Source organism: Phaseolus vulgaris, chromosome 4 (assembly GCF_000499845.2).
Source record: "Phaseolus vulgaris cultivar G19833 chromosome 4, P. vulgaris v2.0, whole genome shotgun sequence".
Taxonomy (NCBI): domain Eukaryota; kingdom Viridiplantae; phylum Streptophyta; class Magnoliopsida; order Fabales; family Fabaceae; genus Phaseolus; species Phaseolus vulgaris.
In genome coordinates this window covers 42426118-42453252 of record NC_023756.2, presented here as the reverse complement: position 1 = coordinate 42453252, position 27135 = coordinate 42426118, and the positions used below count along the sequence as shown (strand labels likewise).

The 27135-nt window shown below is 30.7% G+C and overlaps 2 protein-coding genes and 1 pseudogene across 2 annotated transcripts; 2 read left to right on the top strand and 1 right to left on the bottom strand.

The window, feature by feature from the left end:
- The first annotated feature begins 208 nt into the window (after positions 1-208).
- On the top strand, positions 209-3104 carry LOC137837745 (chlorophyll a-b binding protein CP26, chloroplastic). Its single transcript, XM_068646854.1, has 6 exons — positions 209-917; positions 1114-1198; positions 1301-1351; positions 1434-1554; positions 2016-2150; positions 2690-3104. Exons 1-6 carry the CDS (start codon positions 704-706, stop codon positions 2948-2950), a joined length of 867 nt encoding a protein of 288 aa, XP_068502955.1. The 5' UTR covers positions 209-703; the 3' UTR covers positions 2951-3104.
- A 2744-nt stretch (positions 3105-5848) lies between these two features.
- LOC137838859 (protein FAR1-RELATED SEQUENCE 5-like) lies at positions 5849-7028 on the bottom strand (annotated as a pseudogene).
- A 12138-nt stretch (positions 7029-19166) lies between these two features.
- LOC137837742 (somatic embryogenesis receptor kinase 4) lies at positions 19167-23129 on the top strand. The gene is made up of 4 exons (XM_068646850.1): positions 19167-20048; positions 20751-21011; positions 21103-21978; positions 22413-23129. The coding sequence occupies exons 1-4, from the start codon at positions 19613-19615 to the stop codon at positions 22892-22894; spliced, it is 2055 nt and encodes a 684-aa protein (XP_068502951.1). The 5' UTR covers positions 19167-19612; the 3' UTR covers positions 22895-23129.
- Positions 23130-27135: the final 4006 nt, after the last annotated feature.

Sequence of the window (27135 nt, the reverse complement as noted above, 5' to 3'; positions counted from 1 at the left end):
TCAAAGTCAGACAAGGGTTTAACATTGTCTCAAATCTCATTTATTGATTTTTTAGGGCTAGCTCGTGTTTTGACAAACTCTGAAATAGTTGCAAATATTTTAATAAATTGCAAATCAATAAGTGAACTCTTGCATAGAAGAACAACCACACCCCGTTGTGTGGTATAGAATCACTCACAATGTTGCAAGCCTTGGGTATTTCTAAATCTTCTGTTGTGAAATTTGGTGGTCCACACACGAGACTGGCTGAAATTCTTCTTTCAAAATACAAGTCCGCCCATAGATTGGTTCCAAAAGAAAACAAATTCTTTCACTCTTACTGTTTACTCATGTGAGTGTTGCTTCAATTGTGTGGTAGCCCTTATTTCTGCTGAGTCTGAAGATAATTACAAAAAACCTAAAAGCCTTGCCTATGCAAAGGTCGAAGAGGTTGGAGGATAAAACATGTTATCCAGAACCAATCAATCTTCCAGCTCAGGAGATACCATCATCCTTCACACATCAGGGATCAACCAATCAAATCCTTGCATTGGATTGCAAATCTCACCTGTAAACCAATCAAAGTCCATGTTGATGAATCTGACGTGGCACGTTTACATCCACCAGTCCATGCATATAGTATATGCATCTCCATCCTCTAACCCCTTCATCCTTCACCACCTGCTTGTGAGACATTCATCTGAGTTTGTGAGGCTTCCAAAGCATGGCTTCCCTTGCAGCTTCCACTGCTGCTGCATCCCTTGGCATGTCAGAAATGCTTGGAAACCCCATCAACCTCAATGGTGCCACAAGGCCTGCTCCATCTCCCTCTAGCCCTGCCTCCTTCAAGACTGTGGCTCTTTTCTCCAAAAAGAAGGCAGCACCAAAAAAAGCTGCTCCTGTCTCTCCTGCCAATGATGAGCTTGCCAAGTGGTATGGTAAGTCCTCTAGTTATGTGTGTTTCATCTTTCAGTTATGTTGCTTGTGTCCTCAAGTTGCCTAACTTGTGTTGCTTCAACCTGTGTTAAATGGACGGTGTAACTGAAGAAGGATAACTAATAGTGCGTTTGGTTTCACATCCATAGCAAATAGCTTCTTAGTTTGATAAACTTTTTTTGTTCCATTCGTTGCCAGGTCCTGACAGAAGGATCTTCTTGCCAGAGGGTCTCTTGGACCGATCTGAGGTCCCGGAGTACTTGAATGGAGAAGTCCCCGGAGAGTATGTGCCTTCTCCTCCCTTCTAGTCTACTTAATTCACGTTGACATGCAAGCCGTTTTGTGAATTTTTTTGGTTTTAATTTGGTAATGTGTGTCCATGCAGTTATGGTTATGACCCCTTTGGTCTCGGCAAGAAGCCAGAGGACTTTGCCAAGTATGCATAACACTCACAATTTAGATGTCTGTTTATGTGTTGTTACATTACTTGTGTTGTGATGTTGGGGAGGTTGATGCAGATATCAGGCATTTGAGTTGATTCACGCCAGATGGGCAATGCTTGGTGCTGCTGGATTCATCATTCCTGAGGCCTTCAACAAATACGGAGCAAACTGTGGTCCTGAGGCTGTTTGGTTCAAGGTTTGCAAGCTCTATAGCAACTGTCACTATTTCAAGTTCAATAATACATTGTTTTTTATGACAAAACAAATGGAATTTAATAGACCTTACAAGTACTATTGCATGACTCTATCAGTTTCTCTTCTTTGTGCAAAATAACTCTAGTAGACTCCTGTTCAAACCAAATTTTGAAACTCGAGTTCAAAAGTTTAATTCCATTTTGTGTAAATGACAATTCTGGTGTAAATTTAACATAGACTTGAAAAAAAATGTTCTTTTCCCTTGTGTTTTACCCATCTCATTCAATTTTAGTGCTCATTTTTAACCATGCCTTTAAATCCTGACAATTGTGCTAATAATTTACTCTCTTTTTTCACTAGAGTTATTCTCTACCTTTCAATTTAGCTATTACCAATCTTTTTGTGATTGCATATATTGCTTACACTAAGCCAAAATCAATATTCTTTATGGAATTGGTGCAGACTGGAGCTCTGCTTCTTGATGGGGGTACGTTGAACTACTTTGGGAAACCCATTCCCATCAATCTTATTCTGGCTGTCGTTGCTGAGGTAGTTCTTGTGGGAGGTGCAGAGTACTACAGAATTACTAATGGCCTGGTATGTAGATTTCTCAATCTGAATATTTACTGCAGTATTTGTCATTGCATTTTTTCTTAATCTTTGTTTGTAACATAAGGATTATTACAACAAGAAGGTTACTATTTAGTCAACTGAACTATCTTATTACTGTTATTTTTGCGAACTATTTGAATTAGCAATGCACATAAGCACTATGTTCATAAAATTGTAACAAAACTTTTTGAAGTGTGGGCTTGGATATATGTTTGCAAACTTAATTTTCAATGATATTGATTTTATGTGAAATTGAGTTTGAAGCAGAGTTATGTTTAGAAACTTCATCTCTAAAGCAAGTTTGAAGTAAAGTTTAGTATAAAATTCTCATCCCAACACCAAGCTACATATTTTCACAGTTACATGAATGTCTTTTAACAACCTTGATCATAGGAAACAAACTACATAACTTTTTTCCACAATCACAATCAACACTTTCAAAATCAAGTTTGTGGAGCATGAACAGTCTCCCAAAGACAGTGCTTAATCATTTGATTCACCAAATTGTGACCTATTTTGAGCAGAATTTCGAAGACAAACTTCATCCAGGTGGTCCATTTGATCCATTGGGGCTTGCAAACGATCCAGATCAAGCTGCACTGCTAAAGGTGAAGGAAATCAAGAATGGTAGACTTGCTATGTTTTCCATGCTTGGTTTCTTCATCCAAGCCTATGTCACTGGAGAAGGTCCTGTTGAGAACCTTGCAAAGCATCTCAGTGACCCATTTGGCAACAACTTGCTCACAGTCATTGCTGGAACAGCTGAGAGAACTCCAACTCTCTAAATCACTCATCTTCATGTTTTCCCCCAATCTTAATGTACAATACATATCACTGAGATATTTTAAGGCATCTTGCTTTGTTCCTTGGAACTCAACTTACTCATCATTTGTAGAGCCTGCCCTCAATCTGAACTTTACAAAAATGATTTTCTTCCAATTTTTCTTTGTCTAATTAAATAAAATCATTCCACAAAACACTAACTAGAAACAAATTCTTAATTTCAAACTTATAATTTATAGTGCTTGAGTTATTTCAAATGAGGCATAGCCAATGAGGTTCTCTGCTTGAATGCCAAGATAATCCATTGTTCACTGGGACTTTTGAAGGAACACTGTATAATTTTTCTAATATTTTGGACTAAATCATAGAAACATATCAGTCAATGTTGGTATTCAAAGGTTGTAGATCAGTCATGTATATCTTAAGTTAGTTCTGATACAGACATCATTTGACAAAAATATAATAATCACAACAAAAGCAAAAAAAATAAATTATACAAGGAAATTATATGGTAAAAATCATTAACTTAACGATAAGTTAAATTCACAATAAATACTACAGTTTCTTGCCAATAAATAGTTGCAGAGACATGTTTCAGCTAGTATACTCTCAAGAATCTGATGTAAGCTAATCATGACATGAGAAATGATTTTTCATGTGTAATTATTAATTCAGTCTCATCCTTCAACCCATAAATCGGTGATATTAGGAAGCAAAATCATGGTGGATACTTGAAGCAGAATCAGGTTGATTTTTGTTAAAAAAAATATTGTTAAAAAAGTAACTTTTTTTAAGTGATTCTTAGTAAATATTGATATTTGTTTGTTTAGGGTAAAAAAATATAGTTTTTAACTAAAAGGTTCTCTTCTACCGTATATATTTTTAATGAGAAATAACTATTTCAAAAATAAACAGAACTGTTTCTGATCTTTTTTAAATAAATTTATCCAAACATTTTAAGTGATTATTTATTAAAAAAACATTTTTTTATGAGAAATAACTTTTTCTGAAAAAAACAGAAAACTGTTTTTTTTTTAAATAAGTTTATCCAAACATGATAAGTGATTATTTTATTAAAAAACATTTTTTTTCTAAAAAAAAGTTTAACAAGTATACTTAGTGCATGCAAGACATGCAAAGTTCAAACCCATGAGCTTATTTATTGGTTTAGAGAGCCAAAATTTAGAGTAACTATTTTTTGTTGCCTTTTCTTTCGGTTCAAATTGCTAATTTACTAGTTTTTTAACCCAACTCTCCACTGTTACTTATTTATTAAATTTAAAAACTAATTATTTTTAAATTACATATTTGAGATATTTGCTAAAAATATATTAATTTTTAATTTATATAAAGAAAGATAACTAGTTTAACTGAACTTTTATATATACAAGGTGAGAAAGTGATGTTTCTAAATTTAATTAGCATATATAGTATAAATTACAAAGTAAAAATAGAATGTATATTAATATATCAATATAAAAGTGTGAATATAAAAGAAATAAACATCAAAAACTAAACATAATAAACAAAAATAAACAAAACATAAAAAAAAATAGTTAACATAAATATATAAATTGTTCAAGTCTCAATCCAATCTTGTTGTCTTCTCCGAAGTCATTTAACATACAAAAATTCTTTCATCCCAATCCAATTTTGTTGATTTATTTGCTCCATTTTCTTTCACTGTTTTACACTTTTCAAATTTGAGTTGTACAATAAATTTTAAATTTTAAGTGAGTATATAAGTCGCAAATAGAGGATATAAATTTTGTAAGATAATCTAGACCGTCTATAAATATTAAAAGAAATTAAATAAAAATAGCAAAATAAATAATACCAAATGACCTTATTCACAGTTATGAACCATCGAAAAAAAGATTATCCTTTAAATACGGTTGTATAAAATTTTTTTTTTCTAAAAAAAAATTTAACAAGCATACTTTAGTGCATGCAAGACATGGAAAGTTCAAACCCATGAGTTTATTTATTGGTTCAGTGAGCCAAAATTATGATATACTTAAAAGGCAGATTCTTCCTGCACCCGATGCTTTTTGACTGGCACCTAATCGGATTTATGAAAAGATCATATTACCCTTAATGAAATTAAGAAACACATGAATTGTGATCTGCACCCAATGTAAGCACCCAACAAATAGGGTCGTTACCGTGAAGTTGCAGGGAGACACCGTCAGCCACCGTTCAACACCGTCAGCCACCTTCGTAGTGTTCGTTTGCTTCACCGTGAGTGAGCTTCATCGTCGAAGAAGTCAAGGTACCCTTCATCGCTGTTTTTTATCCATAGAATAGTGACTTCTGGATAATTTTATCCGCAGATCAATATTGGCTTCTGGATATTTATATCCGCACTTCACCAGTTGCTTCTGGATTATTTTATCTGCACTTGAATATTGGCTTCCAGATATTTTTGTCCGCACTTGAATAGTGGCTTGCGGATATTTTTGTCCGTAGTTCAATAATAAATTCCGGATATTTTTGTTCGTAATTCAATAATGGGTTCCGGATATTTTTATCCATAAGATACATTTGACTTGTGGATATTTTTATCCGGAATGTTGTTGTTGTTCTACGGATATTAATATCCGTATTAGTGTGAAATTTTTCACAACTGTTTTAGACTATATGTGTTATAATTTTTTTATATATATTGGATTGAATGTTACTTTTATGAAATGTAAGATGGTGCAGACTAGAGGTGGAGGAAGTTCTAATTTGGATCGTGTGTGTCCAACTGCATCGGTTAGAAGAAAACGGGGTGGGCCTAGTACTTCAATTCCAAATGAACAGTTTGAAGATTATATTGAACAAGAAGAAGTTGAAGTTGATGATGAAGGCTATCCAGGAGGACCATTGGATAAGTCCTTACTTGTTAATTATGAACATCATGTAGCCAAACAGTTATGGAATGGTTTGGTAAGTAATGAAAAATAAATTTTTGTATCACAATCCACAACAAATCCCCACACTTCCATTGCTTGATCCCATGCCTCTCTTGGATGCACCAACATTTTACATTTTGCTTTCACATTTTTATCAATGTGAAACTGACAGAGCAAATTATAAGCTTCAGGAAACACCATTCTAATTGCATTCATTAAGGCAACATCTCTATCACATACCACCACCCTAGGGCATGAATCAACTCTTAAAAACAACCCTTTAAGTCTGTCAAGGGCCCAAAAAAAATTATTTTCCTTTTCTGCTGCTAGTAAACAAAATGCAACGGAGAAAATCAAACATGTAGACGTAATCCCAACAACCTCAAGTAACGGCATCCTATACTTGTTCGTCTTGTACGTACTATCTATTAATATGACAATATTAAATGAGTTCACCAATTTTACTGAATCTGGGTGTGTCCAAAATATATCTTGCACAATATTAGAGACCTCGTCACACCTACACCAATGCACGTACCTGTCTCGCTATAGTAACAACATCAGTTGTTGCATTTCTGTTCTGTGACCTCGTTGTGATCTTCGGTGAACAGTGATTGCATTATAAACCTGCTTAATTGTTGTCACATTCTTCTCATTTCTCTCTTTCATGGTTAGTAAAATATTTCTTGGCTTCACAGAAGTTTTAGTCATATCCTCAACCATAACCTTTTCCTCTATACTTAACCTTCCAGCATATGGATGACCCACCATTGTCTCTGCCAAGTCATGATTGTGAGAACCACAAATTAATTCAACCATCCACCCTTGACCACCTTTGACTGGTTTGCCTCGCAATCTGAAAGGACACTCACACTTCCTACTTCCAGTTCGACTGACATCTACTTCTTTTTTATACCGTTTGTATTTACCTCCTCTCTCATAACCTAACAATACATATGTCATCCTTCCTCGTTGGCTCGTCCATGTATCTGACCTTAATATAACAATAACAAACCCATAATTATAGCCAACACTTCTCGCCCACTCTAACAGCTCATCTCGATCACGAAATACCTACAATAACATATGTCAAATTTAAAAATAATTCATAAAAAAAACATTCACAACCCAACATTGACCATACCTCATTTGGCCTCATTACATTCATGTGCCCTTTGTTCATTATCTAATGCGTTATAACTTATTGACTACTCCAGATCAACATCATCTAATCCATCCCACCTATCAATCTCCCCTAAAACTCCCATGTATGACTCTGTTGTATCCATTCGGCTGTTGAAAAAAATGAACACTTAGCTTCCGGATAAATAAATCCATAACCAAAAAAATATCAACAGTTAGCTTCCGGATATATATATCCGGATTGCATAAACTAGTTCCAGATATGTACATCCGTAAGGCAATGATGAACTACGGATATCAGCGTCTAGAAGCAACGATCCACAGTTCCGGATATTAATATCCGTATTGAAAATTTTGACTTCCAGATATTAATATCCATAAGCAAAAAAACAGAATTCCGGATTCTGATATTCGGGACCAGCTGACCTCGAACAAAAACCAGAAACGAACGAAAATGGATTACTTACCTCATTAACTTGGCAAACGAAGCTTACACTCAACTTAGCAACAATGAACGAAGCACAACCTCCTCTTTTGCAGCTCAAAGCAAAGCTTCAAACATCCATGAACTTCCTCTTCCTCACCATTCAATGTTTTCAAAAGTGAAGAAGACAAAGACATAGTAGGATTTTAAAAAATATGTCGGGTGCCAGTCACAATTGATCGGGTGCAGAAAGCAATTGCCTACTTAAAATAAGACAAACTCAATTTAGAGTAATTATTTTTTGTTGACTTTTCTTTCGGTTCAAATTGTTAATTTGTTATTGAGTTTTTTTTTCTTTTGGAAGTGTTTGCAGACCAAAAATAAGGCCCTGCAGCCCAGATCGAAAGCCCACTCCAGAGCAAGGCACTGCACCTAAGAAACAACCCCTGCCATTGGCAACCCCAAGTTACTATTCAAACTCCCAATCAAAGTGAAAAGTCAAACTTTTGGCATTTAGTTAAAAACACTAACGACGTAAACATGTTTTTATTGAATAAGTAACTTATCTTTTTGAAAAAAAATGAAACATTTTTTCTTTGTATTACTTTATTGAAATAAAAATGTGATGACTAGTTAATGGGTTTAAGAGGAGGAGTGGTTTAATGAAGATGAAATAAGAATACTTTATTATTTCAGCTAAAAAAATTTATAAAAAAAAATAAATTATTATTCAAACTTTATTTCACAAAAATCATTATCTATTTAAAACATTTTTCTTCTTTCTTTTTTTTTTTTGGAATTTTGAAAGATTTGTTTATTTTTTCTTAGATCAGAGTTCACCATAGAAATCTTGATGAAGAGTAACACATTTATCTCCGATCATAAATTATTTTTGAGTAAATTTCTTTTTGCCCGTTTATTGAGTTGATTTTTGGAAAAATTTGCATGTTTAGGGTTTTTGTGTTGTGCAAGTGTTGTTTATGGAACAAACGGTAGATTTCTGTCAATCTAGAAGTGTAGGTGTATTTAAAAGTGTTGAATAGAGTTTTTTTTTTATAAGTTTTATCTTTCCTATAAGGATAAAAAGGTTAGAAGTTTAAGACTCAATAAACAAGTCTTGACATGTAGGGAAACTTGGGGGTAAATGATCTACATGTGAAAGTGACGTGGTTATAATATTTTGATTTTTACACGTGTATTTTGTGTTGTTTTAATATATTTTAATTATTTGAATTTGGAAATGAATGTTATATAAAATGATTAAATGTTTCTTGTAGAAAAAAATTAGCTAAATATGTATGGTATGCTTGAGATATTAAAGAGTTGAAAGTGATTGAGATACAAAATTGTATAGTTTGAGTGAATACTTTGATTGTTGAGAAAGCAAAGTTTTCGTTGGGCAACCAAAATTTGTTGGGCAAGTTGACACTTTTGGTTGAGTGAGAAGTGAATAATAATATAATGCTTAATTTGTTGGGCAAACAAAGTAAAAGTCAAGCGATATATTGTTTTCTAAAGTTTGAAAAACATGTTTCTAAATGTTAAAATATATGTATATTACACTATATTGTTGTACTTTAACAACATATTATGCTTGAATATTATAATAATAGGATGAATGATATCACTTAGTGAAGTTAATATCACTTGTGCATATATATGAGTCTAATTCAACAAGTTGTCTTCTAATAGTAGATTCAAGTGTTTGTAATGTTGATTTCAGAAACTTATGACATGAAAGGTAATCAATGGACTGAGAGTTAAATATTTGATTATGATATATATTTAATGAATGAATTGATTATGTATCCATGAAAGTATATGGATGAGATGTGAATAAATTATATATGTATAAATATATTTATATGGTTTCAATATATGCATGTATGTGAGATTTAAAGAAAAATATTAGCTTACTTTGTTTTGTGCGTTTGTATATTGTTTATCAACTATGATGATCATGTGTTAAATAGGAAAAAAATGATATTGCGAAAAAATAATCTGAGCATAGATAAAATGACGAGATAGAAAATGATTTTATGTTTATGTTTTATTTATTTTCATTTTCTTTGAGTATGATATGATTATTGTGAAGAGATATTTTTTTTTTTGAAAGATTTATAAAAAGATAATATAAATAGTACATTATATTAATTTATCTTATATTCATTAGTAATAGTGTAACTCTTAGTGGAATGGTATTTAAAAAAACATAACAAGAAATTTTTTTTCAACATGTTAAATTTCTTTTGAAAAAATCAATCCCATAGAAGCAAGTTTTCGATATCTATTCCTTTTGTTAAACATACCATTATAGCAACAAAATTTTGTGTTAATTTTTTCAATTCTCTTTCAGAAAAAGCATTGGTTTAGCACAACAGAACCATTGAGTTAATTTTTTTTTTAAAAAAAACATAACACAACGGAAACTTATTTTCATTATGTTAACACTGGCCATTGTGTTATTTTTTTTGAAAAAATAATACAGAAGAAAACTTATTTATGTTATATTAAATTTTCTTAAAAAAAAACAACACAGTAAAAACTTCTTTCTGTAAATATTTTTATCAAACAAATAAAATCAAAGAGATGGAGATTTTAAATAGTAATAAAGGGGTGCCAATAGCAATATAGCAAGAAACACCCTTCTGTGTTTTCAACTTGGGCCTTCTATAGACAAGGCTTGCCTCTAACACATAAGGGAAGTTTCTTCCTGCACCCCTACATTTTTCTTTCTACACCCCACAATTTTGTAAATTTCAAAACTAACCTTCACCTGTTATTTGAATTTGGGATTTGGGAGTGTGCTACGGATTAAGTGAATCATGTTGCTTTCCGGATGAGGGGGTGTTCCAGAAGCAAAGTTTGCATAAATTGTTGATTTTCGGATTACTGAATCCGGAAGCCTAATTTCTATTATGGATTGGTGGATCCAGAATGATTTTTTTCACTTATTGATTTCTGAATCCAGAATGCATATTTTGAATTATGGATTGGCAGATCCAGAATGGTTTTTTCAATTATGGATGTTTTACATTTTTTTACTTTGAATTAACACTGTCATTCATGTACTACCGGAAGCACCAATCTGAAAGATTATCGGATGCGCCAATCTGAAATTTTACCGGAAGCGCCAATACAAAAATTTACCGAATTTCATAATCTGGGATACTAAAAAAAATAAATATACAGTTTTTTATAGGGACAGTTTTGTCTTTGTGCAACCTTGTGGGGGTGCAGGAAGAAAAATGTAGGGGTGCAAGAAGAAACTGCCACAAATAAGTTGCTATTTGGAACTGATTATAATATTTCACTCTTTTTTTCGTTCTTGTTCTCTTTACACCTTTTCATTTTTTATATTTTGGAAAAAAAAAATTCCAAAACAAGTTTATAGCTAAAAAAAAGGAGGTAACATTTAAACTATCCCACATAAGATTGATTATTTGCAGAAGCTGACTTATTTCTGTGTTACTTTTAATTCTTAATTATTTTTTAAAAACCATGATTATTATACTTTTAATTCTTAATTAAAAATTATATGATTGAGATTGTAATTAATTTTAACTTTTTTATATATATATATATATATATATATATATATATTTTTGGTATTTTATCACAATCTCTAAACCAATTCTTTTGATATTCTAACACAATAAACCATCATTTCCTTAAAACAAGTTCATCTAAAGACACAAACCATGTTCGTCATTGAACAATGCTTAGCTAAGTTGAGAGTGGTATCTCCTAAAATAATCAATTCTCACTTTTTTTATTCCTATTTTTCATGTAGTTAATAATGCATAGGAGTTAGTGAGAGACAATAGAACATTGCCTTTTAAAGCTGCTTTTCATTTTTCATTTAAAAAATTTAAAGTTTTTTTAATGGTTTAACCTAGCATGGGCTTACATAATAAATTAATATAATAAGAACTTTTTTTAGCATGGTATTTATTAATTAGTTAACCTTCTAAGGAAAGGGATAAAAGGGAACCCTAATTAATATTTTTTACTTAAGTTGGATACTTGGGTCCATTGTCATCATTTCCAGCTTTATGCTAGGAATCTTGGTTTTTTTTTATTTATTTATTTGGTTTTGTATTTTTCTTTTTCACTTTTTTTTTCTTGTAATGTAATGTATAAGACAGCCTAAGCTTTCTGCATATCTTATCAAAAAGAGATGCTCTTGATGTTGATGTTGACCAATACCATTTCTTAAAGACTCCATTTTTCTAAGTGCCATGCACAAAACAAACCACACATGCAAACCCACTTCAATTCTCTTACTAGACAAAAGAAAACTTCCAACAAAGTTTCTCCAATTGAGACAACTCTACATCATCATGCAATTTAAAAAATAAAATAAAAAATTATAATTTTTGTACCTTTCAATTTTTATCTATCACTTTCCCCCTTTTTCTTTTTCATCTTTTAACTATTGTAGTTTCCATATTTAAAAAAATCATGGTTTAACCCCAGAGTGGGTTTTTTTTGTACATTTGTTTTTATATTTAATTAAATAAAATACTTTTTATGGTGCCTTAATTGAATATGTTATTAGATATAGGGTTTAGTCCACTGAAATTAAAAGAAATAAAAGTACATGAAAAGTTGATAATTTGATCTACAATAGTTTTTTTTTAAAATTAGTGTTATGATCTCAAGTCTGATAGGGTTTAGTCCACTGAAATTAAAAGAAATAAAAGTACATGAAAAGTTGATAATTTGATCTACAATAGTTTTTTTTTAAAATTAGTGTTATGATCTCAAGTCTGAGAAATAACATCGCTAGGGTCAATCACCGCATCTGAGGTATTGTCCGTTTTAGAAGTTGGTGTTCCGTCACAATTTTGTCCTTAAAAGACGTTTCCGAAGGTGAAGGGAGGAAAGTGTATTTAAACTGCCATTGACCTCAAGTCCTAAGTAATGTGAGACTACATTGGCATACCAGAACATGTAGAAAATAAAATTACAAAAAATCTTGAAAAATTTAACCCAAATAAAACATGTTCAATACAAGAGAATTGAGAGGTCACTATATATGTTATAGTGATGCAAAATTACCTTTCAATAATGCACATTGATGGACAAAAATAAATAAATAGAAGATGTGAAGAATGTGTGAAAGCATGATAATTAATTTCCATGTTTATTCCTTCCCTTCTATGTTGGTAGTTGCTCCATTACTACCCAACATCAATGAACATCAATGAGAGAATGACGGCTAATAATTTTTAGTCACATGAATTCAAAGTATAATCATATCCAAGTTTTGTTAATTATGATAATTGTTCTCACCACCATTAATTGTTATGCTGTCTCCTAGGTTAATTTTAAAAAAATTATAGAATCTAATTGTGTTATGCCAAAAATCATGTTAAATACTATCTAAAAGTTATTAATACTCCAATATGGTAAAAGTTTGTGTTGTTATTCCGGTATCTCATACAAACTCTCTAAATTAGTATTTAAGATTATAATATAATTATGTAATTAATAATGATAAGATGTAAAATAATCATAAAATTATGATTAAAGAGTTGTTTAGGTTTATATGGGATATCTTAATTATTTTTATGTATAAAAGTTTATCGTATGTAATTTAAATAAATACATGTTATAAGATAAGATGTATTGATTATTATTTATAATATTTTTTTACTTTTATCTGAATAATGATTTAAGTGTTGGAGTATCATTTCAGATAAATCTAAGACAAAAATTGAAATTGAAGACAAAAATAAAGAAAAGAAATACTTAGTGTTATGGTAGTAACATATGTTAATTTGGTTATGAAAAATACTAGTTTATTTTATTTCTTTATTTTTTTATCTTTTAAATTAATAAAATAATATATTAAAGTTATTTTCTAAAAGTAGTTTTATGTTTCTAAAACTTTATTTACTACAAATAATATAAATGACAAAAAATAATGTTGCATAAATAGTCTTAACCTTGTAAAGCAATTTTTCTAAAGAGACTAATTAAAAAAGTATAAATTATTTGGAGTATAGTCCTAAAAAGTAAAAGTAAATGAGAATTGAAAAGAGAAGAGAAAGAATGATAGAGAAGTATTATGCGCAAGAGTTAATGAGATCGAAAAAGGATAAGGGTTACTAATAATATGGATGAAACTCTTTGAATGTCATATTAAAACCTTAGTGACCAATAATATTCTAAGAATGGTATAATTGAATGTACATTTTTCAAAAAGTAATTATTATTTTAGGGGATAGTTAAAATTGTCGATAATCCGTTAACCATGTTAAATCTTATAAAAAAAAATCAAACTGCGGAGAAATTAAAATTGTCGAAACCGTTAAATATATCTCGGTTAAATTTTTTATTATTATAGTGTGAAAGTCACTAATTGAAATTTAATTTCCATGAGAAAACAATACTTGAATTAATAATGATAAACATCTATCTTATTTTTTTGATCAATTGAGGAAGAAAAAGGAAAATGATGTTTGTAATAGAAAGGAAGTGAAAGATAAGAAGAAGATATGATGAAAGATACATAAAATTAATGAAAAAAAATGGACATAGGTTGAGTATTTGTTCTTATTAAATTTGACTATTCAAGTGGTTTCAAATTAAAATTCGTGTTTAAGTTGTTTGAAAATAATTAAATTACACTTTCTTTCTTTTTTATGTTTAATATCTGTGTGTATTTAATATTATTATTTCTATTTTAAAAACACACTGTCTTCTTTTACTTAAAAAAACATTAAATATCAATTAATTTAAAAAATAATAATAATAATAACTGATTAAGATAAATACTATTTTATAAATTAAAAATATATTAATATTTAAAATATTTTTTATTATTAATAAAAATTTATAAAATAGTTTTTAAATTTTATTTAATATAAACTACTAAGATTTTAGCTACTAATTATTTTATATTTTAAAATTAATCTTTAATTATAAATTAGTGATTAATAAATTTTAGTAGCTAAAATTTTAGTAAATAATCTTAAATACAAATTTAAAAATAAATTTATAAATTTATATTAATAATATAAACTATTTTAGATATCAATAATTTTTTAATTTTAAAATAATATTTAACTTAATAAATATTATAATTATTATTTTTTTAAATTAGTTGTTTTTTTTTTTAAATTAGTTGTTTTTTTTAGTATTTTAAGTGTAATATGTATTACAATTTTATCTAATATTTTTATTAAATATAAAATTTATTTTTTCTTAAAGAATATCAGAGGAGTATGGTTTACTCTAAAAAACACGAAGTATCAATTTTCAAGTTTTTCAGCAATTTGATTTAATTTCTTTTTTTTTACTTGCTTTCTAAATTTATGATTTAATATTCAAAATGCATTTTTACATAAGAAAAAAAGTTTTATTACATTTTAAAAAATTAATGCCTAGAGATAAAAAAAAAATAGTAGTTATATTACATTTTGGCAACCATACTCAAGATAATATAATAGAGTATTACATTAACATAGACGTATAATTGACATAATAAGCCAATGTTATCAATATCAGTGCAACTTATTAAAGACATTTATTTTAATAAAAGAATTCTTTTTTATTTATAATTGAATTTGAATTATTAATAATATATATTTAGATAGGGCAAGTCTAGGATTCCATGCTATAGCAAATCCAAGGCCTCAAAAGAAGCATCATGCAATATTTATCTATTGTGCCAAAACCTATTTTTTTGGGTGACTAATTAATTAATAATTATGAACCTTTTAATTTAGTTTTATGTTTAGTTAACCAAGACACAAAAACAAAACACATGGTTATTTCACATTGTGCTCCAATCTCCAAAAAGGTTAATCCTTCAAACCTAATCTTTGTGAGGGAATCTATTCAACACAAGGACAAAGTAGAGAGGTACACCAACATCATTTGTCAATAAACTAATGCTAATCACATTTAATCACTTTATCTTTCTTTTCCTACAATCTTTCCATATTATTCTTTCTCTTAACCAAATGTTAGTTGGATTATTGTTCCTCTTCTTCTACTACATGATTAAGATCACATTAACCAAATAAAAATGTGTTTTTACAATGAAATAATATAAACATAAACTACTAGAAAATTATTAAATAAAAAATAATTTTAAATAATTAATTATTATATTGACTAAATTAGATACTATATTAGAGATTAAAATTGGTTTATATGTTTATTATTGAATAAACAATTTATAAATTAATATCTAATTAGCTACCAAATTTTAGCTACCAAATATTTATATTTTTAAAGTTGGTAGTTGAAACCTTGATAGTTAATTATTTAGAAAATATTTTTCACACTATAAAAAAATCATGAAATAAAAATCAATTTTAGAGATAAAAATAATTAGTTGTTATAGTGATTAATTTAGAAATCATTTTAGAAACTAAAAAAAATTCGATTTCTAAATTAGTTTCTATTATTGTAAAATAGTTTCTAAATTGGTATCTAATTAGCTATCAAAGTTTTAACTACCAATTATTTAAATTCTAAATTTGGTAGCAAAAACCTTGGTAACTAATTAAGTACCAATTTAGAAAACATTTGACAATAATAGAAACTAATGTAGAAACCAAAAGTTTTTTTAGTTTTAAAAATGGTTTCTAATTTAGTTACTATAGCAACTAATTATTTTTGTCTCTAAAATTGGTTTCTATTTCATGATTTTCTTGTAGTGTTAATAATATAAATTAATTTAGATACTAATAATATTTTAGTTTATAAAATAATTTCTAATTTAGTCAATATAACACATTATTTTTATTTTTAAAGTTAATTTTTATTTAATAATTTTTTATATTTTTAATTTTTTAGGAAAAATACATTTTATTTTATTTGTTAGTTGCTTAGAAGTATCTATAGTATGGTCAATTATTTGAGGCCATGCCTATTGGGCAATGGATGAAAACAAAAGGTTGATGGATATTTGAACTTATATTAACATTGGGACAAAATGGAAACAATTTAAAGATTGAAATAAAGGAATCTTCCATTCTAATAGTCCAATATTTTGAAGAACATGGTGAGAGGTGGTAATAGAAAATTACAAGTTGATAAAAAAATGTGATGAAGATTTTTTGTTTGTGATGTGAAAGTGAATGAGAGAGAAGAAAGTGTGGAAACAAAAGAGTGGGAAGGGGTGTCAGCAACCTCTGAAACAGCACAAATGAAGAGACCAAAAAAGCAGAGAAAAAGTGCTTTCACAAAACGCACTTTTCAGGTTTTCATGCCTTTAAAATATTAAACCTCTTTTCATTTTCCAGCTATCAACTTTTTTCTAAAATCACACACTAATTATATATAATATTTTTAGAATTTAGAGACTAATTATAAAATAGCTAATTAAAATTTTCCTAATCAATCTATAAAACTATTGAACTCTTCTTCTCCTTCCTTCGGTTAGTCAGGTTGTTGGATGATGAACTGAGGTTCTTCTCGTCCTCCTACTTCTTCTTCGTCACTCGATCTTGGATGAACATCAGATGGTGGGGTACCTGCGAAGACACTTCGACGCTCAAGTCAGTAAAGCGGGTGATCAGTACTCTAGTAGGTGAACAGTAATAAATGACGTATCTTTCTTCTTAGGATGTGTGCTATTTATATTATTCTAATGGGCTTACCCATTAGCGGAGTGGATCTCGCTTATGGTTGTATTACCTAATTCTTAATAACGGATTAACTTCACTGACCTTGGTTTGAGCGTTAACGGTAGTATGGATCGGTCGGCCGTGGTGATTCTACTCGTCTCGACTAAGCTTAACTGGCTTCGGCTAAGTCTCTTAGGTCTCGATCGCTTCGGCCAAGACTCTCAAGACTCGGCCAAAACACTTAGGACTTGACCAAATTTTCCTAGTCTCGGTTAGATAAACCAGGTCTCGGGCAACCAAGTGAGTCTCGGTCAAGGAGTCCACGTGTCGGTCTCGCCCATGCCGATACATAAAAAAAATGCCAAAATCAATCTGATAAAAGTATTTATTCCTATTATCAACGTTTAATCTATGTTAAAAATGTGGTTAATTAGTTATTTTCATTATATTATTTAATTTCAATCATAATTTTTCATCTACATTGTTAATACATTATTAAATGTGGTTTTTAAGAATAATTATTTGCGTTTTAAAGTTCTGTTGTTGTTGACTAGAACTTTGAACGACTAACATGGAAGGTGACTTTGAGCTTACGATGGATCTGGAAACAGAGGATTGTGGCCAAGTTTGAATTCGAAAATTCTTGATTAAACAAGGGAATCTGTGCCCACGCCAAGAAGGTTTACCCACGCGCTATCTTACGCGCGTGTTTCTCACAGTATACCCGACCCACGTGACAGACGTAACCCGATTATCAGAGTGGGACCCGCACAAATTAATTGCATCCGTTGATTTTCTTCATCTATTATTGCCACGTTGCACCGAAACAAAAATATTAAAATGGATAATGTAAATTTTCAAAATGTTCAATAATTAAATTATTTTAAAATATATTTAAGACACCCTAAACTTAAGTATTTTTTTTTATCTATAGTATATTTAGACAAGCTTATCCATAAGATTTTTAAACTAAAAAATAATCGAAACATTTTGTTCTAAACATTTATTTTAGAAAAACTTGATGAAACATATTTATAATAAAAGATGGCTAAAAAATATTTATTAGATTTTTTCTTAAACAAAAAAGTAATATTTGAAGTCAAGTAAGAAGCAAACAACTCACTCAGTAATTCTTGTTTGACCAATTTTGAAAAGTCATAATTATTAACAAAACATCAATTAAATACTAAATTAATTGTTGTAATGAAATAATATAATTGATAATTAATAATAAAAATATCAATTAAATATCTTCACGACTCATAAATGGACCTGAAAAAAAATAATCATGGATACAATGCAAGCTGTGTATGTCACTTCTCAACATAATGAGATTATAAAGTTAGAGTGTCAGGAACAAAATTAAATGAAGTGAGAGATAAATCATAGATACTTGTAAAATTTAGGAATTGTTTGGAGATGAAAAAATGGAAAAAAATATGTTGTGATCATTGTTGAGAATGAAGAAAGAATAAAAAAAATCTGAAAATTAAATTGTATAAATTTTTAAAAAATAATAGAAAGTGAAAAAAAAATATTTCCACAATTTTTTTTACTTTTTCTTAATTTAAGTGTTGGATTTTTGTGTATACCAATTTGTTAAATTGGTTAAATTTTTTATGTGAGAAAATGTTAAGGTAACTCTATTAATTAATCATAAACATTTTATATAAGAAAGTTAAAATAATACTTTTAACCAATTTTTTTTAAAAGAATGGATATTGAGTTTTTTTCCTGTTATTTTCAAAAGGAAATAAACTCAGTTAAAATTTTAACAACAAATATTATTTTTATTTTCAATGTCTAGTTTTCATTTCTTATATTAAAGAAAAATGAGTAAAATCTATAAATTTTTATTTATTTTTTAATTCAAACAAAATTTCCATTTTTTTCAGTCTTATTTCTACTCTTCAATTTAAACAAAGGTTAAATTAAGTGAGATAAAATCATAACATGAAGCATATTAGGAGTGCTAATTTAAGAAATTAATTAAGTTTACATCACTCTCTTTTATTTAGGTAGGTGAAACAATCTTTGTTGATTTTAGTAATCATAATAAAAATGATGATGCCAATGCACACACTGTGACAATATCTTACTTTCTCTCCACCCCAAAAGAAAAAAATTCTCTCTTTTCACTTCCAAAGAAGTGTATTCAGCAGCAATATCAGAGAACAATGTCACTCCCAAACACACCACAAAACATGAACAATTTAAAGCCACTTTTACATTAAAATTAACTTTGGTATTTGAAAATTGAGATAAAATATTATAATGAATACTATTACACAGTTTCTGTGATAACACAGTTATTTAAATGTAATCTATCTTGGTTTAGAATTAATTTTAAGAAGAAGAAACAAATTATGAGATGTTATTGCTATTTATTATTTTGTGTTCCCTTTTTTGTTTCTGACCTGTCCACTTCCCTGCACCTTTTGTCACTTCCACCACCACTTCTCTCTTTGGCCTCTAAAAACACACAAAACCAGACACAAACACTGCTGTTACAGAATCTAGTAAAATAGGTTTCAGAACAACAAACCAGAGCTAAGAACAATAACGATAACAACTGAGTTTGGTTGAATCAGTAACCATTTTCATCTGAACATGGCTTGTTCAGTGCATCTCCTTCCACTCCTCTTCTCCCTCATGGTTTTGCTCTTCAACCCAACATGTGTATGTGGCAATGACGAGCTTAAAGCTCTGATGGACCTGAAATCCAGTTTGGATCCAGAGGGGCAGTTTCTGTCCTCATGGACCTTGGATGGCAACGCCTGTGGTGGTTACTTTGAGGGAGTGGCTTGCAATGAGATGGGTCAGGTGGCAAATGTTTCTCTGCAGGGGAAAGGTCTCTCTGGGAGGCTTTCACCAGCCATTGCTGGACTTAAGCACTTGACAGGACTCTACTTGCATTACAATTCTTTGTATGGGGAGATTCCAAGGGAAGTTGCAAACTTGACTGAGCTCAGTGACTTGTACCTGAATGTGAATCATTTGTCTGGTGAAATCCCACCTGAGATTGGCAGGATGGAGAATCTTCAAGGTATAATGCCACCATTTTTGGTGTAAAAATTGAAACTTTCAGTATTTTCCCACCTTGATTTGGTTTCTTGTGGTCCTTTGTTAAAGGGTTTTCTTTTTATGTCTTTTAAATGTTGTGTGGTTGCGGGTTTTACTGAAAGATTTGAGCTTTATTTCGTTTATTTGCTGTGCCATTGAGTTTCTTTTTCTGTGATTTATATTTTTATCCTTTTTTCTCCATCTAATGGTTGGTTCTCTTGCACTGTGATATTCCAAAATAGTCAATTCATGTGAAAGAAAAAGAATGGTTGCTTTGAATGCTTTTGCACTATATGGTTATGGACTACAAGGCGCTTTTTGTAACTATTAAGACTATTTTGAACAACCTGGTGTAAACTGGTTTAATTGCTAGAGGTAGGTGTGAACTAGAAAATTAAAGGGTTGCATTGTTAACCTCTTGTCCCAGTTTCTGAGATCCATTTAATGATTTTTCTGGAAATCTCTTAACCCTTTTTTTCTGGATAAATGAAGGATTTATGTAATGCTACAATGCATTCAAAATTCTAGCATCTATCACTGTTCATAAAAAATCTATTATAAATCAGTATTTGTTCCATAGAACTGAATTCTTACTGCCTGCTTTGGCTTTTTTCGTGGAAATAATGTTTGATTGGTGGTTTAATTTCAGGAGTGTGCTTATTTGTTTTTTTTACATGTTCTGCAGTTTTGCAGCTTTGTTATAATCAGTTAACAGGAAGTATACCTACACAGCTTGGTGATTTGAAAAAGCTCAGTGTTCTTGCTCTTCAGTCAAACCAGTTGGCTGGAGCTATCCCTGCTATTCTAGGTGATTTGGGAATGTTGACGAGGCTAGATTTGAGTTCTAATAGTCTCTTTGGTTCCATTCCCACTAAGCTAGCTAATCTTCCTTCACTGCAAGTTCTGGATGTTCACAACAATACTCTCTCTGGGAATGTACCCACTGGTATAATAATGCTATTTTATTGCTTCTGTCCATTTCTTTATTGATATTTTTTGTAAAGTAAGTTCATTCTGCTTTCCTTGGTTTGATGAAGCTTTAAAGAGACTAGAGGGTGGATTTGTGTATGAACACAATGTGGGGTTATGTGGAGTTGGGTTTTCATCCTTGAAGGCTTGCACTGCTTCAGGTAATGTCAATCTCACTCGACCTGAACCTTATGGAGCAGGAGTTGGCAGTAGTATCACTAGAGATATCCCAGAAACTGCTAATGTCAAGTCGCCTTGCAATACATCTCATTGCCAAAATCCATCAAAATCCAAACAAGCCACATCTATTACAGTTGGCATAGTTCTAGCAACAATTGCAATATCAGCAATTGGTATTTTGACCTTCACTATGTATCGTCGGCAGAAACAAAAGCTTGGAAGTGCTTTTGATATCTCTGAAGGCCGACTGAGTACAGAGCAAGCAAAGAGTATATACAGGAAAAATGGATCTCCTTTGGTTAGCCTTGAGTATTCTAATGGGTGGGACCCTTTGGCTGATAGCAGGAATTTCAACGGAGATAAGCAAGATTTGTTCCAGAGTTTCAGGTTCAACTTGGAAGAAGTGGAGTCAGCTACTCAGTATTTCTCAGAGTTGAATCTGCTGGGGAAGAGCAACTTTAGTGCAACATATAAAGGGGTTTTAAGAGATGGGTCTGCTGTTGCTGTCAAGAGCATCAGTAAAACTAGTTGCAAATCAGATGAAGCTGAGTTTTTGAAGGGATTGAACATTTTGACCTCTCTGAGAAATGAACATTTAGTGAGGTTGAGAGGATTTTGTTGCTCAAGGGGACGAGGGGAATGCTTCTTGGTTTATGATTTTGTTCCTAATGGAAACCTGACACGCTACCTTGATGTGAAGGAAGGTGATGGAGAAGTTCTTGAATGGTCAACTAGAATTTCTATTGTGAAAGGGATTGCTAAAGGTTACTCTTCTATCACACCTTTTATTAAAATAATTTACTCTCCCACAGTTTGATACTTCAACAATCAGCATCTTTTTTCTATTCTAAGATATAAAGTATACACCAACAAACAGCATGCTATTGCTAAGAACATGCAGTGTTTGGTGAATAACTGAGAGCATCTCTTTTCTTGTTACTATTATAGATGCTTCAAGAGATGCCAAAACATCATATTATATTGCATAACATATTACATGCTTTTTATAAATGCGTGCTTAGTTAGTTACAAACCTGTATCCTAATTGTAGACTAAATTTTCTCTAACATTATTGTGATTGATTTGCATTCATTTTGATGAAGTGATCTTTTAATTACTGAACACAATCAGAAGTGACATATTCTCATGGTTTCCAATCTCCATGTATACTGAACAGAAACCTTGTTTTCTTAACCAGGTATAGCATATTTACATGCACACAAAGCAAACAAACCAGCCCTTGTTCACCAAAACATCTCAGCTGAGAAAGTGCTAATCGATCAGCGGTACAACCCAATGCTTTCAGATTCGGGCCTGTACAAGCTTCTCACCAATGACATTGTCTTCTCTGCACTAAAGGGTAGTGCAGCAAAGGGATACCTGGCTCCAGAATACACCACAACCGGCCGGTTCACAGAGAAAAGTGATGTTTACGCATTTGGAGTGCTTCTTTTCCAGATTATCACAGGGAAACAGAAGATCACAAGTGCAATGCGCCTTGCAGCAGAGTCCTTCACGTTTCAAGAATTTATTGACCCGAACTTGCGTGGCAAGTTCTTTGAATATGAGGCAGCTAAACTAGCAAGAATGGCGTTACTTTGCTCCCATGAGTCTCAATTTGAGAGGCCAAGCATGGAAGCCATTGTTCAAGAACTGGGGAATTGTAGTAGCTGTCTCTGATTTGAATCTTACCTGAATTACTTTAACCATCAACACAACATCAGTTTTCCTAGTATTTGGCCACTGGCTCATGGTCATGGTGATGGTGACCCCTTTAAGGCATGCCATGTTTCTGTGTCCTTAACTTAGGACTAGCTTTTATGTGAATGAATGTGAATGCGTTGAACTTTGGTTGTAGCTAGGTAAGGGATCTTTATCTCTATTTTTATTCATTTCAGCCATTTGTTTTCTCTAATAGTCTGTTATTCTGGTTTTTCCTTGTCTTTTGGGTTCTGTGGTTAATGCCCTTCTGTTTTAATCACCTTTTTCCAACCAACCATGGACAAAAAGTAAAAGCAATAATAGAAATGAACGTCATGAATACAATGCATCAAGTTCCCTAGTGCTACAATACTTTATTGCCACTGTTAGCACTTTGTAAAGCCCTCCATTCCTTTTTAAGATTATGGATGCTGATTCGAGATTATTACTTTGTGGCTTCTTTTAGTGTTGCTTTTGAGTGCAAGGGCTTAGCCATTTCTTTTCTCTAGCGTACTATAGGTTGAAAGTTCTTAAACTTAAAAGTAAAGTGTTTGAAAAATGATAAAAAATAAGTAATTTTTACAAAGAAAAGTGTTTCTGGAAATCGATTTTGCATCAGCTTATTAAAATGAGCTGTTTTCAGCTTGTTTTTGGTTGGTTTTTGCAAAAGTTTTAACAAACATGTCAAAAGAAATATAAAAACGGGTTTTTCTGTTAGAAAAAGTGATTTTCTTGAAAGAAAAACTCAAACCATTAATAGGATTTGAGGCTAGAATACCCTTGTGCTATATTACTGATGTTTATAAAAATACTCAATTGGTGTTAAGTTAAAGTCTACCTGTTCTGAAAAAAATAGCAAATGTGTTGAATTATTGAAGTCTAGAAAGGTCTTGCATAGCATTTTGAAGACAGATTAGAAGGACAACACAAAAGATTGAGCAGAGAATCTGGATTCCATTTTGAATTCACTGCTTATGTTAATTAAGAGCCTACCATACCAGCAAACATTGAGGGCCACTGATAGGTGTTGGATCCAACTCACAAAACATGTTGTGAAGGCTTATAATTACATGTTTCTTTTTGGTACATGTGTAACTGTAACAATTGATTTTTGGAGACACCATGCAGGCAAAAGCATGTCTTGGTGAATTGTTGAATTGATGATTTACTGGAATGAAAGTCTTGTCACTCACTCCTAATTCCCTATGCACATTGGTAGATGAACAAATTTTTTTTCTTTTTAACTGGTGTAGGCTTGTCTCATCTCAATGAACTATGATTATCTGACATCTTTTGGATAAAACTTCTAAGCTATCATTGACCTGAATAGCAAAGAAATAGAATAACACAGCACTAGGCTAAAGTAATGTAATTGTTATTCACTATGACTAGGTAAAATTTATGTGCAATCAGTTTGTCTATTGATATGATTCTTAACACTGTTGGTGTAAATGCAGAATTTTTATATCAATATAATAACAACTTAATATTCCCAGGGGAATTATTCTAATGAAGCAAGACAGAGTCTCCATTGAAACAAAATTAACACCAAATTATTAACATATGTCAATTAATATAAGGGTTAAAATTATATAATTTTTAAGGGCCATCCTTTGAAAACAAAGTTTTGGCATTGTAGGATTGGAATGTGGTTGCAGCAATTTGAGTGTACATGGAGGTAGAATAGAAGACCCTTTCAGTTTGGGCAATTTTTGGAATTCCAAAACTACTCATTATGGAGTTGAAAATCTGGAATTAAAAAATACATTCCAAAAAATGAAATCTGAATTTGTGTTCTGAAAATAAAGTTCCAGAATAGAATTGGAAAATCAAAATCTCATTATAAAAAAGTAATTCTAGAATAAAAAAAATAAATTTTAGAAAATTCTTTTTGGAAAACAAAATCCAGAAATATATTCCAAAAAATGAATTTCTGGGAAATTATAAAGAGTATTTTGGTCATTTCATGTCAGTGATTGGATGCAAGTTTAAATTTGTTAGGTGCAGGAAGCAATTGCCTTTGGTTTGCATGAACTATAGGGGAAGCTTGTTTCATGATAGTGTTGGGTTGTTGGGCTAGCATGCTTGTAAAGGACAAATTTTTCCTCCACCGTATCTTTCCTCTACACTTCCATATTAATTGTGAAAAGTCGATTTTAACATCATCTTTTTAAATAAACTTAGTTGCACTCTCACATCCCCATATTTTTCTTTCAGTCGCATACTTTCTTTCGAGCTGTAACACTTTCATTTTTCTCCAGTCCCAACGTTTGAGAGAGCAATTTCATCATTTGAACATGTGTGAGATTGTGGCGAGAAGATTCGTTGTATTCGACATTCCCAGCTAATTCTTTTGAGTTTTGTATTCTATTTTTGCACCTTGTTGTGTTTTTCTTCTTTTGAATTTTGTGACTTACGAATGTACAATCCCGAATACATTTTAAAATCTATAAGCCTTTTGAAAAAAGATGTGATTTCTGGATTGTTCAATCTCAAAGGTATTTTCGAAAAGTTTGTATAACCCAAAATGTAATTTTAAAATGTATTCCATATTTTACAATCCATAAGGTATTTTTGGATTTGGGAATACCTTCTAAATTGTACAATCTGAAATACAATTTAATTAATGATTTTTCGGATTATGCAATCCGATATACATCAAAAAAAATGAAAAAAAATAAGCGAACAAAAATAACCAAACAAAAATACAATCATTACTAGTAAAAACACTAAAAAACTTATCTCAATTACCAATGTTCGCCATCAACCACCACAAACAACCATCACTTGAAAATGAAGAAAAAAACATCATACTCTCCATTATATTCATAAGGGTGTTTTTGAAATTAAAAAAGTATGAGGTGTTGGGAAAGTTCACCCTGTAAAGGATGGTGACATTTTCTACCCCACCTCTATAGTTTCTTCTCTCACTCCATGACTATAATGCATTTACTAAAATATTCAGATTTATTATTTAAATAAAAGAACCTTACCTCTTTTAGAATATTTTGAAGTTTCCAAATTACGTGTTCCAAATAGGTTTTGGAACAATCTATTCTTAAATATATTCTGCATTTGTTGTTTCCAGAAGTTTGTAATTATTGTTTTAATAGTGTACTGGCTCTATAATTTAAAAATTTAAATTTTAAATTTTAAATTATACAATCTAAAGTATTTATAAATTACACAATCTAAAATATATTCCAAGTTATATAATCTAAAATTATATTTCAAATTTTAAATTCTGTAATTTTGTATAATACAGTTTTATTTACATAATTTAGAATATGGTTTTAAATAATATAATCTAAAGTATAGCTATGAATTACATAATTTACAATTATATTTCATATTACATAATTCAAAATCATATTCTAAATTTTATAATTAAAAACTATATTTCGTGTCATTAAAAATCATATTCGAGCTTACGTGACTAGGAATATCGTTTTAAATTGATTAAGAAGTGTTTTGATAGGGGCACACTTATCAATTTTTAAATTCTGGGAGTGTATGAAGAGAGTATGGGGGTGCAAAAGCAAATCTCTTTAATGGTTTTACAACTTTTTCATTGGGGTCTATGATCCGGATCATGTTAGGCAGTTTCTTCTGCACTCCTACATTTTTCTTCCTGCACTCCCACAATTTTTTAAATTCTGAAACTAACCTTCACCTTTTATTTAAAATTGGGATACGAGAGTGTGTTACGGATTCATCAATTTGGAAGTGAATCATATTGTTTTCTGAATGAGGGGGTGTTCCAGAAGCAAGGTTTGCATAAATTGTTGATTTTCGGATTGCTGAATCCAGAAACCTAATTTTTATTATGGATTTGTAGATCCAAAATGATTTTTTCAATTATGGATTTTTGAATCCAGGATGCATATTTTGAATTACAGATTGACGGATACAGAATGATTTTTTTAATTATGGATGTTCTACATTCTTTTATTTTTTATTAGCATTGCCATTCATGTACTACCCATAAGCACCAATCTGGGATACCGAAAATTTTACCGAAAGCGCCAATCCAAAAATTTACCAGATTTCATAATCTGGAATGCAAAAAAATAAATGTACAGTTTTTATATAAGGACAATTTTGTCTTTTCACAACATTGTGGGAATGCAGGAAGAAAAATGTAGGAGTGCAGGAAGAAACTGCCATCATGTTATCCAACTAGCCAACAGGCCTACTAAATGATTAGACAATTGTCTGAT

Excerpts from the sequence above, each read along its gene's own strand:
- LOC137837745 (XM_068646854.1), top strand. The coding sequence starts at position 704 with ATGGCTTCCCTTGCAGCTTCCACTGCTGCTGCATCCCTTGGCATGTCA. Across the intron at positions 1,199-1,300 it reads AATGGAGAAGTCCCCGGAGA|TTATGGTTATGACCCCTTTG; the intron begins GTATGTGCCTTC and ends GTGTCCATGCAG. Across the intron at positions 1,555-2,015 it reads CTGAGGCTGTTTGGTTCAAG|ACTGGAGCTCTGCTTCTTGA; the intron begins GTTTGCAAGCTC and ends GAATTGGTGCAG.
- LOC137837742 (XM_068646850.1), top strand. The coding sequence starts at position 19,613 with ATGGCTTGTTCAGTGCATCTCCTTCCACTCCTCTTCTCCCTCATGGTT. Across the intron at positions 20,049-20,750 it reads CAGGATGGAGAATCTTCAAG|TTTTGCAGCTTTGTTATAAT; the intron begins GTATAATGCCAC and ends CATGTTCTGCAG. Across the intron at positions 21,012-21,102 it reads CTCTGGGAATGTACCCACTG|CTTTAAAGAGACTAGAGGGT; the intron begins GTATAATAATGC and ends GGTTTGATGAAG.